This window comes from Scomber scombrus, chromosome 13 (assembly GCF_963691925.1).
Source record: "Scomber scombrus chromosome 13, fScoSco1.1, whole genome shotgun sequence".
NCBI lineage: Eukaryota > Metazoa > Chordata > Actinopteri > Scombriformes > Scombridae > Scomber > Scomber scombrus.
The window spans coordinates 22206305-22222333 of NC_084982.1; the positions used below are offsets into that span (position 1 = coordinate 22206305).

Here is a 16029-nt window from a genome sequence, read left to right on the forward strand (position 1 = left end):
AAGGGGCTGCTCACTGTCCAAATATGTCCATCATGTTGCCCAAAATATGTACTCAAAATTAATTTGCTTTGGTCCACTTGAACTGTGTTAATTCATTTGTGTCCTAAACAAATAGCTCTTTGTTTGTTTTACAATCAGAAGTTTTCAATGTTCTCTTGCAACACAAAAACACACAAAAGACAAACAAGATAAATGCTAAAATAAGCAATAAGTCATGTTGAAAGTTTAATTACTGGATATTAGATTGGTGGAGTGTTAGTTAGAGTTAGAGGTGGTACACAGAGAAAATAACAGCCTTTGTTCTTGAGTCTCTACTAGCAGACTGTGGCTTGGAAAGGCTTGGACTTAACAAAGATCACACTCATAGTATATCCACTTGGATGTTTAACTTTAACTTTTCCGGATCCTAAACAATGAAGAAGTTCAGCTCACAGATAGCCTGGACAGTCCATCAAACAGGGCAGACAGTATGGTGCACAATAGATGCCATAGATCTAACACAGCAGAGTTGTGTGTAACAGACGTGTTATGCCGTTGGGTGTCACAGATATATATGAGTTACTCGTCTATGTCAGAGTACATCTGCGGCAGTGAATGAGTGGTATTGTTTATAACACAAAACAGACGTATGACTGCTGACAAGTGGATCCGCTCTGTGACAGTAACTGTGGCATCTGCAGCGCTCATTCACTGCACGTGTGTGTGTGTGTGTGTGTGTGTGTGTGTGTGTGTGTGTGTGTGTGTGTGCGTGTGTTAGTTGTGCCGGGTCAGAATGGAGTCTTTGTACATCATGATGCTACGTTGACCTTTGACACCACATCCACAGACACATGTACACACACTTCTTTGTTTTAGCATATCCTGTCTTTGCAAACACAACTCTTATCTTCATTTTTGCCTTGTTTTTTATATTGTGTGAAATCTTAATAAACAAATATACATTAAATTAATATGTATTGGTGTGTTGACATCCTTCTGGTCAGTAACGATAAGCAAACATTGACCCTGATGGTATTTTTGACTTGCATAGTGCTGCTGTGAGGGACGTACTATATATGTTAAAGGCTTATCTGATCAGCTGTCATTTTCTTTTTTCCGGCAATAAAATATTCTTTGTCTTTCAGTAGTAATTTGTTTTCTCACCTTTCCTAATAGTTCACTCAACCCCTGGCTTCTTATCTCTCCCCTTCTTTTGTCTGAGTTGATTTTTAATCACATTTTGTAACACTTATCAGCGACCTCATTCCAATGAATCTATGTATTATCCCATGAAAAAAATTTCCATAGCTCATCACAAGAGTTTATAAAGTGCATAAAGGCCATGCAAAGCATCATGTTACAGCATCCCCTTGACTTTCCTCTAACTTTATTTCATCTCTAATATTTCTTCTTCCTTTGTCTTTCCCCATCCAGCGTCTGAACCATGCGGTGGCTTTTTAGATGCCAGCGATGCCGGCTACATCACCACCCCCGGCTACCCCCTTGAGTACCCACCTCATCAGAACTGCCGCTGGGTCATCACAGCCCCCGAACCATCGCAACGCATCGTCCTCAACTTCAATCCGCACTTTGAGATAGAGAAACTGGACTGCAGGTAAGGATGAATAGGTGGATTTTAAAGGCATATCTGGTAAACAAAAGGGTTTGGAGAAAAAGAGGGGATTTAGATGTGAAGATTTAAAGTTTCTAGAGAGGCTTACAACTAAGGGAAAACTTTCTTGTAGTAGTGTCTGTCTCCAGCAGTCTCTCTCTCTGTGTAAGAGTCTGCCCACTCTCCTCCTGTTTCTCTGGCTTTAGCTAGCCCATAATAATCACTTTGGGACCTCCCTTGGTCCCTCGTCTCTAATTATAAAAGTCTAATTACGACACATTTACTGTTCCAGGATGGTTTTCACACTTCAAAATAATACAGAATACAGAACACAGATTAGAGGATTTGTTGTCCCATCATCGTTTTTGGCTGTTTGCTTTTGTTGCATGGTGAGACTGTAAGAAATGCGGGCGGTTCGGCAGCATGAAATTAAAATACAGGACAGATAGATAAAGGCAGACAGACAGGCAAACAGACAGACAGACAGGAATGCTGGGAAATAATGGGAAAATGCTGGCAGACGGATATGAGACTGGTTAAGAAGCAAACAGGACATATAAGCTTACTGTACAGAAAGAATGACAAATTAGCAAACATTTTGACAACCATGACATAGATATGTACAGCACCTCTTTAAAACAAGGTGCTTTAAATAGAAATATGAAGGAAAACTGCACACTACAATTAAAGATAAATCGACAACAGCTGGGATGAGAATGTGCATGGTGCAAAAAAACCAACAAAAAACCCCAGCAAAAAACAACAAAAACGGAATAATGTAGTTTTTCAAGTAATTTAAGTGTAACATTATGGGCCAGCATCAGTAATGGTTTCTGGGCCAGTCCAAGCACTGTAAAAAAGAAAAAAAAAAAAAAAAGAAAAATGCAATGAAAAACCTCTTCCAAAAAACACATCACGCAGTAGGAGCTGCAGCTGGGACAGCTGCAGTTTTACAAAAAGTAACAACTGGATTACAGTAAGGCCAATATTGTTAAAATAAATAGAAAGATTATGAGACAAGAGAGCTATTTATTAGTCACCTGAACTGACACATATAGACATATAAAATATGAGTGCTGTTTTTCTATAACAATAAATTAATGAGCTTTAAATGAGCCTCCTGGCCTTCTCTCACCTCTCTTGGACTGCAGGAGAGCAGAGACCACTAGCTCTCAGGAGTCTTATGGGTTTTATGTGTGTAAGGGGCTGAAAATACAAACCCACTGACACATTCAAGAGGGTAGACAAATTCAGCAACACACACACTTACACTTTTCCCCCCTTCTTCCGTTATGTCTCTGTTCCGGTTCTTTCCCATTGAGTTATTAACATTTCAGCCATATCAATTATAGATAGGAAAATTTCCCCACTCAGATGTACCAAAATCATTCAGACATTTCTTTGTTGGAATTGAAGCATCAATATTTCACCGGCTTGCTGTTTGTTGAAAGGCTGAAAGGTTGAAAAGGCCTGCTGTGCTTTGCTATTTTGCTCTACTTTCACGCTGTACTGTAGAAATGAAAAACACACTTCTCTGTCTGTCTCCCTGTCCTCGTCACTTTTCAGTTTTACTCTACAGTTCTTATCCTTGGATCACTTTGATGCATTACATGCTCTCTTCCTTTCTGTCTACTTCTCTTTCTCCCCTAGGTTCTTCCTTCCATTCTTTCTCTTTGGGTTTCTTACACACACTCTGACTGAACTGTAAAAACAGCAGACTGATTTATTTATTATGGTGCATACAGCATGTGCCTATGTGTGGTTGACTTATATTCTAAGTGTTCTGTGTCTCAGCATTTTGTAAGTTTTCCTTCCAGGTGCTTCCAGTAATGACAAATTATAGTAATTGTCCAAACCATGCCAGTAAGAGTGAGATATTTGCAGTGTTGGTGGTAACATCTCAAGCCTAATAGGCTGTTATTTACAAGTGTCCTACAGCGCAGAGCTATTTAAATCTACAGGCGCCCAACGCCCGTCGTGTGTGTGTCTGTGTATGTGTGTGTGTGCTGGGGAAGGCTGTAATTGATCTGTTAGGTTCAGAGGGCAAAGAGGCCAAGGAGAAGGGGGCAGAGGATGTGTGTGTGTGTCTGTGGGGGGCAGACATGCGTAGTCACCCAGTGATTGTCAGCAACAACACACACATACCAGCGTCTGCCACTGTGTCTGTCAAATGTTGTCTTTTCTCTGAAGCACAACCTGTCCCTCCCTCTTTCTGCCTCTAAAAGTCATATTTGGCATTTGTCTCGCCTCATCAGATTCATTTAATATTGCCATATATGTTCCTCTTCTTAAACTTGTAGATAACAACATTTGGAAACAGTAAACTGCTGCTAATCTTCAGTTTGTGGAGATGATACACACTCATGTTATTGGGACAAGGGGGTTTCTGTGTTTCTGGACAAAGACTACATTGTGAGCAGGCAATACGGTTCCTCTCTGTCTGTCTTTATCGCATAAAAAAACGCATCATACAGTTGCATCTGTCTCTCACAAAAGCATGCATCATCTCACACACACAGACACACTCACACACACTCACATAAACAGCTTTGTTATGAATATGTCTGCCCCGGTCAGAGAAGGGTTGTTTTATTATGCCACTATGTTGAAGCAATCTAATCTATTATGGTCCTGATTGCAATTTAAGATGGTAATCAGTAATCCATAATGCATCACATTTTGCCGAGCACTCCACTGGCTTTGCAGACAAAATCGATGGAGAGGTGGTCAGAGATGGAGAGAGAGAGAGAGAGCAATGTTTTCATTAAGATTCATATACAGTAACAAATTAAGGAGTCAGCTGGAGGGAGTGAGAGACACGAACAGCAAGACTGATAAACAAAAAAAAAGCCTGTGCCCTTGCTAAATCAGTATAGCCATAACCAATCATGACTCAGTGTGACTTCCCTTTTCTCGTCACATGAGGAGCACCACAGTGCCACATCCGTCCATCATTGGTGACAGGTTTCAGTTAGCTTCCAACAGCATATGATAGGGTTTGTGTGAGTTTCATGGAAAAGGTCAAAAGTACACGATGGACTATTATATACAGAAAGGAGACTGTGTGTTAGTGCTGGTATATACCGTACTTGTGTGTGCAAACACACTTTCTACATTCACCTTCATTTACAGTTACAGTTGATGAAAGTAATTTTAAATATGGTGTGCAATCGTTTCAGACATTTCTTCTTTAAAATAAAAGTTTAGTGTCACTTTCAGCCTCAGCTTCTTTGAGCTCTAATAAGAACTACATCAGAGAGAAATATTTGTAGTGCTCACTCTATATAGTCTCTCTTTTAATGTCACATCTCCTTTCTGAAGCTATTTTCAACTTTCGTTTTCACTCCATCACGGTAAACATGAAGTTTAATAAGCAACGTAACCTCTGCCAAAGTCTCTACAAAGCAACAAGTCCAGATCTTTGACAGTATTCCTACATGTATTCCTTTTGTTTTATGTTTTTTCCACAGATATACTGCAGAGAAAAGTCACTTAATTTACTTGTATTTGTACTCTTTCTACACTGATATGAATATTTATGATGCAACGGAAAGTGATGCCCTAAGATAGTGAAGGTCAAAGAACTCCTACAAAATCATAATTTTTTCTATATTGTTACTTTTCAAGACAGCAGTTGGTTGTTTCCTTCACATTATCCTCTTAGTTCACTGCACTGCTCTGTCTGTGAAAGAAGGATCTCTATTTGGAGTGTTTGGAAGGAATGTGCGTTTGTGCGCACTTACACACACACATACACACACACACACACACACACACACACACACACACACACACATATACACACAGCTGCTTAGGGAAAAATGCAGCGTCAGGGTCTGTTGAGGGCAGGCTCAAATCATCCTGACAGCTTCCCTTCTCTTCTCTCTCCCTCCTCTCCTCTTTCCTCCTCGCTCTCTCCCTCTCACCCCTCCCTTCATCCTCACCCCTCCTGCCCCCTCACTGCTGTCCAATGGATCCCATCAATCATCTTTCATCTGCTCTTGCACCTTCCCCTCCATGCCTTTCTCTTCTCATCCCATCTCCCTCCTTTCACCCCTCTTTCCCTCAATCTATTTCCCCCCATTCTCTCCTTCCCTTTACTCCTCCTCCTTCTCCTCTTCCCTCTGTAGTGTGCCAGTCTTTTATAGGCCAAATAATTATTCAGCATTGCATATGAGAAAAAACAGGCAGTAGGCCAAATGCCACACACCCCTTCTTTTTCTCTCTGTCTCGCTCTCTTCCTCTCATATTTTCTCATTTCCTTCTGCTTTACCAGTCCCCCTCTTTAAAATGCATCTATTCTTCTCTCTTCATCATCTATAGACTTTTCTTCATCCTATATCCATCTCCTTTCTCTTTCATCCTTCAGATTATGTCTATCCATCTCTTAAGTCCCCTGTCTATATGTCTGCCTCTCCTCATTCTCCATCCTCCCCAGTCCTCTTTTACCTCAGATCACAGCCCAGACAAACACACACACACACACCCACACACACACACACACACACTCACACAGCATCCCATACAGTACGCCTGCATAAACAAGATTAACAAATGCACACACAGAGGTGCAAAAATGTTTGGCTTCTCAAACAGACTCATATACAGTGTAAGCACAGTAAGCAGACAAGCACACAGGCAGATGCACATTTGTATGGCAGCTTTAAAGCAGCGAGTGAGTTAAGGAGTGATTTATGTAAGAGAGAAGCTGCAGTCAACGCTAATAGTTTTACTAATGATTTAGACCTTGTCATTGTACTCTGCCTCAATCAATCATTTAACTTCACGCTGAGTGTGTTTCTATGTGTCTCTTCTCTTCTCTACTCTTTTCTTTTCTTTTTTTCTCTTCTCTTCTCTTCTCTTCTCTTCTCTTCTCTTCTCTTCTCTTCTCTTCTCTTCTCTTCTCTTCTCTTCTCTTCTCTCTATAAGTTATGACCCAACATATCAACATTACTTTGCACATGTGTCTGAACCAACTGTTACTATGAAACTAGACTTTGGTGAAAATTTAGAAATGTTTGATCTCACCTGACTGGCTGGCAGACAAAAGTCCTGGGGACACAAGGTGCAAAAAGGAGAATGATTTGATGTGACGCTGTCCTCAGGGCAAAAGGAGAAAAAAAAGAAAAGCAGAGTGAGAGCTGAAGAGACTATATGACAGAGAGCGGAAGCCAGAGGAATAGCATTTGATGTGACAGAGGATGTTCAGTTACCAGCTGTGGGCATTTAGCTGCTGCCCGCATGTTTGAATTAACATCACAGTCACTCTACCAGCAGGAGGATCATGCATCCAGACAAGCATCCCAGCACAAAGCTGAGAGACAGTATTGTTAGAAAGCTACGGAGATACAAGTCAGGAATAGATGGTGTAATCAGAGAACGCCTTGGAGCCCAGATGTGAGGTACAACACAGTTAGAGGTTTATTTACCTGTATTTGATAAATCAAAATTCCTCACCAGGTAAACTTTAAGGCAGTTATCACACTAGATGCCAAACCATGCATTCTCTATAGCAAAAACCTGAACCACTAGCTTTTCTTCCATTTTTGTGATTGATAGTCCAGTTGTGTGCTCTTCCAATTCAACAGCAGAGAAAAAGCTTGTGCAGTGTTTATTTTGAGAGAGTCTTGCTTTAAACAATGTGAGATGGATGCACTCACTCCAGACCCTTCAACCCCTCTGGAAGTCAGACTAAGTTGCCTTCTTAGCGCAAGGTGGTAATTTTAAGGAATCCACACACACACACACACACACACACACACACACACATGCACGCACACACACACACAGACACACACACACACACACACACACACACACACACACACACACAGGTAATGCAGGTAATAATGATAATATCAGGGCTCTGATATACAGACACTCCCTGAGGCCCTGAAGGTCTGCCTGATCGATGTCTTGTTACTGTAATGACTGCGTGCGTGCGTGTGTATGTGTGTGTGTGTGCCTATCTTTGAAGGACTGACCCTGATCAATGTGTGTTAAAACCATAATGAGGAATCGATTACTTGTCCTGGAGACTACTGCTGGACATACATGCACACACACACACAAACACGCACACACACACACACACACACACACACACACACACACACACACACACACACACACACACGCACACACATGCACAGACACACACACGCAGACAACTGCACACTCTGTCTGCAGTAATAGGCCTATTACTTGATAACAGTGAAGTCAGTCATCCTCCTCACTCTCTATTAACTGCTTCAGTGACAGACTCACTAAGGCTGCTTTAACGCTTCAGGTATATAGATAGACTGCACACTGTGGGTCTTGCTCATAGACTTGAACTAACACACACCAAATTAAAATGCACAACTTTAGTGTCGCATGAGACCCAATGTCTTATCCACAAGTCTGTGCATATAACATTTTACTGTGACTTTTTGATGTGTTGAGTCACTGATAAAAGTTGAGAAACCAATCTATAGATTAAGGTAATGGATATAATACAAATGATAGAAAAATGACATAAAACTGCTTTTAATTGTATTAGAATATAATATATATACTTTGTAATAATAATAATGTAGCAGTAATCTGTACCAAGTTTTCTTCACTTTGATTAGGTGTTGTAGCACTGTATGTGCATGTGAACATCCACATGGTTGTGTGAGTCTGCATTATGTAAAGTTTGTCATCTGCCCAAATGCATGAAGGTCTGCAAGGACCCCTGTGGATGTTTGTGCATTGCCCAAAATGTGTGACTGTAAAGACTGTACTGTATGCACTACAAGTATGCCAACTACACATGCACTAGAAGAGGAAATTGAACACTTGTTTCGTGTCCTGTATTGACATTCTGCACTCGCCATCCTTAGACTTATTCTCATTTGGCCGAAACACATATTTCTTTTTTCGACCCTTTCTTACTGTTTAGCCAAATACTACAAAGAGTTCTTCTTCTTGCTGTCATGAGGTTGCCAGCTTGTTTTGCAGTGCACGTGTTGAACATGGCTGACCCCCAGTTGTAGTATGTATAGAAGCATGTGTGGGTCTGCTGTCCACATGCAAGTAAGAAGCTGTCCATATTAAAGTATGGAACAAAAAGCTTGAAAATATATGTGCTGAATGTGTAGTGTATCTTTTTTGGGACCTTCAAGGATGGACACACATCAGAAAAAGAAGCAAGAAAAAAGGAAAGATCAGTAGCAGAGGCTGAACTACAGCCTGACTGCCTTATGCAAGTTGTCAGTGCTGTTAGTGGAATCTCTGACTAGTTATAAGAAATGTTTCAATGTTTGAGTTCTTGGTTTGGTTTTTCTTAAAGGTTTTTTTTTGCTCACTCGTGCAAATGAAGTCAGTTTGTGGTTTGTCAAAAAAGAAAACATTCACAATTGCAACTTGTACTTTGTCCTAACAGAGAGCACTACAGTTCAGTTTAACTTCCTTCTAACTATTCTGAAACTAATTCTTAAGAATTTAGCTTAAAACATGTTGTTTCATTCATATGACTGGAACTGGAAAGTGTGTGTGTGTGTGTGTGTGTGTGTGTGTGTGTGTGTGTGTGTGTGTGTGTGTGTGTGTGTGTGTGTGTGTGTGTGTGTGTGTGTGTGTGTGTGTGTATGAATCTACTCACAGTTGACTGTTTCTGTTCCTCTAAAAATGTTTGTACGCAGCCACTGATTATTTCACTTCCCTTGTGAAAATGAACACCAGAAAATTGCAACGTCAAGAGAAAAAACAGTACATAAACAGCAACAACATTAAAACATAATAGTGACAATCTGCTGTATTTGTTTGGAAAAAACATGTTGTAACAGTTTATGAAAATATAAATTTCATTATCCAGTAAGTGACTTGAACCGCACATTATGTCATGATTAACTTCATAGTGTTTTCTTACTGAACTGACTCTCAAAGTTCTTAAGTACATAGTCAATTCATTTTAACTTAATTAAGTTTAAATTATGGTTAGATTTCCCCTTTATGGCTAAAAGCAATCAAAAAGCAACATGAAACATAAAAAACAAACAAAAAAGGAGATTGGAAATTGGAAAATTCTGCAATTTTGGCTTGTTTTTAGAGTGTGTGTGTGTGTGTCCATCTGTGTGTGTCTGTGGTGCAGACGCTCTGTCTACAGCTAAGGGCACCCCTGATGTTAGATGAAAGAAATGTACAGGTGTAAAAAGACAACTCCTGACCTAAAGAGAGACAGAAAAAACGTGTGAAAGGCAATTAAAACTAAGGCAGAGGGGAGGGGTGGAAGTGCATCTGTAGCCAAACCTTTTCTTGGGTTCACGTCAGACAGGCTTTGGAAAGCTTTCTCACCCCTGAATCACCCCTCCCCCCCAAACACACACACAAACAAGCACACATAAATCTTGCCAGTCAACAACTCAGTCATCATTTCATTCATGTAAGCAAGTAAAAAGAAAACATCTTGAGCACCCGTTGTCAGCAACCACATTTTAGGGAAACAAATTCCTACTTCCCTGTGGCAAGTGTCAACATATCACAGATTGGCTGCAGTGAAATATATTGGGGGAGATGAGAGAGAGAGAGTGGGGGAGATGATGGGATCAAACAGTTTGTTCGAAGCTATGTACCTCCTACACAGAGACAGATTTTAGGAAACCTCAAACCCATCTATAGATCCATCTGAGAGCATTGCCACAGGCTCTGTGTGCGTATCACTGTGTGTCACTTATGTGTGAGAGAGAAAGTGTGTAGGCGTAGGTCTCTTGTGTACGTGTGTGTGCTGACTTAGATGTAGCTGTGTATGTCTTTCTGCTCTCTACTAAAGGCAAAGAGTTAAGGGAGGGAGGAAGGGATGTAGGGACACCTGTCTCTGTCTGTCTGACAGGAGGAGTTGGCAGCGTGAATGCAGTGTCATGTTCTCCCTCTGACTGCATCCCCACGGTGCCGGCTAAATTTGAAATCTTTTTCTCTCTGTTTTGACCCTTCGTCCACACCTGAAAACAGAGCTTTTCCTAAATGTTCTCCAGAGCAGATTATTTTGAAAATGTTGGCTTTGTGTTTTGTGTTAATGAGGAAAACAGAACTTTTGAAAACTATGTTTCCCTGCTCAGACATGAGTGCTGGATCTGCAGCTATAAAGTTGAGCAACTCCAGCCCAGTCTGTGATCACTCATTTGAAATGTCAATACACAGTCCAACAGTTGTCATTACTCTGTATTTATGTTTGTTTTGTCGAACATCGCGGTCATAAAATAATGATTTGATTGATGTCTCAGAGCAGAAGCACAGGAGTTTTTGGTTTACTGGTTAAAAAAAAAAATTTAGCCACGATCATATTATAGTTTTATACTCATTCAGTTATCCAACAACAGAAAAGTAACAGAACAGAAAAGTATGTAAATGAAAACAACTTAAACATAAGATTAATCAATTAATCATATGGTCTATAAAACATAATAACATTTTTTACATATCTGTTACATTTTCTCTGAGTCAAAGGTGGTGTTTTCAAATATATTGTTTTGTCTGACCAGCAATCCAAAATCTAAAGATTTTCAGTTTACTATTATATATGACAAAGAAAACCATCTTTACATTATTTACCTTTGAGAACTGTAAAAGAGCCAATTTTATAAATTTGTTTTAACTGTAACTGATTATCAAAATAGTTTCCAAGAAATATTCTGTCAAACAAAGTCATTGCAGCTCTAGCTGTATTAAAACTAAGTGTTAGCAGAAATGGAGAGCAGGCGAGGTCAGAATAGTGGTTTTATCAGCTGAGAGTAGTGTGTCTGTCCCACTCTTTACCAGTTAATGGCAATGATGCACAATTTTGTTGTTTGCTGACTGAAAGAGGGAGCAGCATATCATAATAATTGTGATCTTCCCAGGGTGAAAATACATTAACTTGCCCCCCACAAACACACAACCACTCCAGACAATTGCTGTGTCACCATGGAGAGGTTCACCATGCAACTCCCATCCTGCACACCAGCCTTTGATCAGCACCAAGGACAGCAGCCAAAAGTGTCAAATTTATCAACACTAATCTAACAGCTCGCCCCCAACACAAACCACAGCCTGCTTTCCCCCACCCATGGGGGGGAAATCTTCGTCCGACTGGATGGAGAAGGGGGAGGGGGGGTCACATATGTGCTGATATAGCTAAATGGCGAACGTTAGCCCCCAGCTGCAGCTCAACATTGCTAGCATTCAATGAAGCATGGTTATGAGTAAAACACCTCTAAAGTGTAATTTAGTCAATTTAGCAGTACACTCATCCTGTTTTGTTTTATCCATCCTTCTTTGAGCACAGCTTTTTTTTTTTTTTTTGGGGGGGGGGCTTATTTAACTGACATTCACGAAAGTTATCACAAATGACAGGGAGCAATGTCATTGGACAAATTAGGATTTTCTAGCAAGCCTTCTTCTTCTTCTTCTTCTTCTTCAAGTGGCGGGTAGAAATAATATTTATTTTTTATTATTCAGATTTGGAACTGCATGAGACAGTCAATGTGGGAGAGAGTCCACCTACAATAGAAAAAGCGGCCCCTGACAGATTCTGGGCCCTGGAGCAGCTGCACCAGTTGCACCATCGATACTTACACCAGTTGAAAAAGGACAAAGAGGAAGGAGGAACATTTCAGTGTGAACTGGGATCTTTCCAAAAACACCCTGAAAACACTGGTTTCAACAGTTTTTTTCCCCAATTTAGCCTCTCTCTCTCTATCTATCTATCTCTCTCTCTCTCTCTCTCTCTCTCTCTCTCTCTCTCTCTCTCTCTCTCTCTCTCTATCTATCTATCTATCTATCTATCTATCTATCTATCTATCTATCTTTCTTGTTCATTCTCTATCTGCTCCATCAGCACTGTTTAACAGGCATTTTTAATTCACATATTAAAATGTTCTAATATTCTTGCTCCCCCATCTCTGCCTCCACTGCGTCTCCCACACATTGGCTCATGGCCACTGGTTTCTGTGCCTAACAGCAAATTAGAGAAAGCTAGAGAAGAAAAGGAGGTGGAGAATAGAAAAAAAATCAAAGAAAGATAGAAACAAAAGAAAGTGTCGAAAGGTTAAACATTGAAAAATAATTATGGAAAGAGGGAGCCAAGAAGAGAAAGAAAAGAGATCTTGTCTGCATACAAATGGAAGAAGAAACTGTTGAGGCGTTTACTTGGGAAAATATGACAAGACCTGTGACACGTACACACACACACACACATAGATGCACACACACACACATGCGGCTAAGTCCATAGTGACAGCTTGCATCACGATTGTGGTGTTGCACGCAAAGAAGACACAAAGCATGATCGGAGAGTGGGAGGTGTTTGACCCTCATTATGTAGGTAGCTTGCTCACCTGTCAGCAACCCCACACACACGCGCACACACACACAAATGTGAACACACATACATAGTTTCAGACATGACTGCAGAGCAAAAAACACACACTCTTGCAACACATCCTCATAACTAAACTACCATATAGGTCAATTGCAGCATGATAAATTTATATCATGCCTTTATTGGTGCGTTCGCAAACCATTACTAATCACTGTTAAAAATATAATATTTTATGGTGTGACAACACTGTGGTTAAAGTCTGATTAGGTTTAGGCAACAAAAAACACTTTGTTACGGTCTAAGAAGGCTCAAGGTCTGTGTTAAAATGATCTTTTGAAACATGGTGTGGGTTAAAGTTAATACCTCTGTAAAGTTAGGCAACCTTCTCCATTATGGCAACAGTTAATGTCAAAACAATCATGGTTATGGCTTTTAAAAAACTGTCCTGACTCACAGTTGGAAACATGACACTGGCCGCTAGTAACAAGAAGCAAACAGTGGTCCTATACAGCTAGGTCCACTTTTTGCCATCTATCTATCCAGCCATCCACCCACCTGCCACATCTGATTATGGAAATTTGTTACCATATATTGATGTCATCTGAACTGCGTCACTTCTCGGGGTCATAATTACTACGCCCGTGAGGTGGCTTACTCAAACGTAACTACAGTAACTATAGTCATTTATGCTTAAACTGTCTTTTTTTAAATATTCAAGACAGGCTTCTTGTCTATTCACACACAGATTCTCTGATCTGTACTCTTTGCTATCAGTGTTTTCTGCTCTTAAATGTACTTATCATATCGTCTATGGTTTTCATGTCTTATTGTTACCACAGACGAGGTGGAATAATGATGCATACATGTACGCACACACACACGCACACGCACACTATGACAACTATAGTTAATCTTGTCCATGTCAGCTTATGTCATGTAAAATCCAATGTAAGTACATATGTTTTGTGTCTTTTTGAGTGTGTGTGTGTTTTGGCTTCCGGTTTTACAAATAACCATGAATGCATACTAAAAAAATAGTGAAGCATGTTTTTATATTCATTTATCTTTTATGTGTTAGAACAGTAGCAACAAAACAGTGAGTGGTAATTGATAAGCACCTTCATCTGTTGAATCAGCAGCTGGTCTTCTGTCACCGGTTTGCAGAGGTTTAAAAAGTAAATTAATGTTCTGAAAACCTCAGTATGTCCAGCTATTTTCAGCTTGAACAGTATGTTGTATAATTGTTCATGATCCGATTGATTAATTGTGAGGTTCAACTACAGAGATACTTGCTCATCTGGTGCTACACTACAGCTTCAAAACTCAGGGCTATTCCAATACTTCGATAAATACAGTTCATACTAAATCAACTGATTTCAACATTTTTCTCGACCTCATAACTGCATAATGGCCTAACCATAGAGATACTTTGAGGGTTCCTTTTGAGATTGATTGTAAAGTGTTCATTGCATTACATTAGAGAGATGTAAAACGCTCAGTACAAGAACAATTAGCGTGACTGTGGTCAGAACTGATCAATATAATGGATGGAGATGTGCAAATAGAGATCTGCTGTACTTATGCCTTTATGTTAGAAAGTATCTAATTGAAAATTGAATTCACTTAATAAGGAATCACACTTAATGTCTTCTGTTATGACAAGCTGCTCAGGGAATTTCTGTCCAGGAAGCTATTTTTGAGGCTTGGCAGGTGTGTCATTGGTATCCAGACACAGAGGCAACACTCCTGCTGTGGGTCTTGAGAAACATTTGTGGTCAGAGAACATCAAAGAATTGGGAATAAAAATAGACTCAAAGCCAACCTTCCTTTTACGGACAGAAAGGAGTCCCAGGTAGCCTTGCTTCTGACAGCAATAATCAATATACATGTGATTTTTGGGCAAATTCTGATTTTAATGTGCATATTTCATAGCTTCGTAGATGTACTGCATTTGTACTTCTATACAATAAGTACAAATGCAGTACTTCCACCATAAAATGATAGCATTATACACAAACTCTACACAAACTGTGACGTCATGGACCTAATTCCCTAAGAAACTCAAAAGAAAGACACAAAAATCCATAAAGAATTCAGAGCACTTGACATGATATGACAGGAAATGTTTACTTTAATGTCAGTTTTTTGTGTCAAATTTGCGTTCAGTGCCAACATGATCCGGCATGATTCAACACGGCCCCTTTATATAACAGTCTGCATGAAGTGTGAGATTTTTCTAAGGAAAGAGCAACCGGGAAATTGCTGAAGCGACCTAAATCAGTTCTCAAATGTGGAAAATGTGAATTTCTCTGCGGATGGAAGACCAGCAGGCTGAGTTGCAAACATTATTAAATTAGACCTGGGCAAAGATGTAAACTAGAATCATTTGTTCCACATTAAACCTTTCCTGGCATCAAAGGATATGAAGGGTTCATCAATAGTTCAAAGAGCTTGACCAGTACATGCACTCTTGCCTTTGACCCTAGTTTAATATGAATCAGAAGACATGTGAGGTTCTTCTTTTATGTCTATTATATATATCTTGCACAACTGAAGACTTGTTTGCAACTTCTTTTGAAAGCACCATATTCCGTCGGTTTAAAAATATCATCAAACTTGATATTTACTTTGAGAATAACAAGTAGAAAATGAGGTGAATCAGTTGTGTGAGAGTGGGAATCAGTTTTCTTTTGAATTTTTAAAGTCTGTCGCGCACACATGTGACACCACTGTTTCCCTATACAAGCTGAGAGGGAGCAAATCATCTTACATTCACAGTCTCCTTTTTGTTTGTATTATAATGTAGCTATAATCCATAAAATGGTGTTCTCTAGACCATGAAACTCGTGGCAGTTGGAGTATATAATCACTCGATTACAGCGCAGTTATAGAATTTTAAAAAGGTTTCTCTTCCCCGTTCGCCTCATGCAGGTGGTTCTTTTCCTCTTCCACCATCTGTGAACTACCAATGTTTTCTGCTGCATTCATTTGAATTGTAATGACACCCATGCTTTTAGAAGTCCCTCTAGCCACTGATAGATACAAACAATTTGCTCATTGGTTCCTTTTGTAGCCAAATCCAATGTGATTCCTGCTGGATTAAAGGACCAATAGAGAAAAA

The 16029-nt window shown here is 39.9% G+C and overlaps 1 protein-coding gene across 1 annotated transcript in view; it reads left to right on the top strand.

The window, feature by feature from the left end:
- The window catches only part of LOC133992704 (neuropilin-2-like), a 97492-nt gene that overhangs the window by 11870 nt on the left and 69593 nt on the right, over positions 1–16029 (top strand). The window contains exon 2 of the mRNA XM_062431405.1: positions 1414–1594. Coding sequence (XP_062287389.1) covers positions 1414–1594 — 181 coding nt within the window. The remainder of the gene's footprint in view (positions 1–1413; positions 1595–16029) is intronic.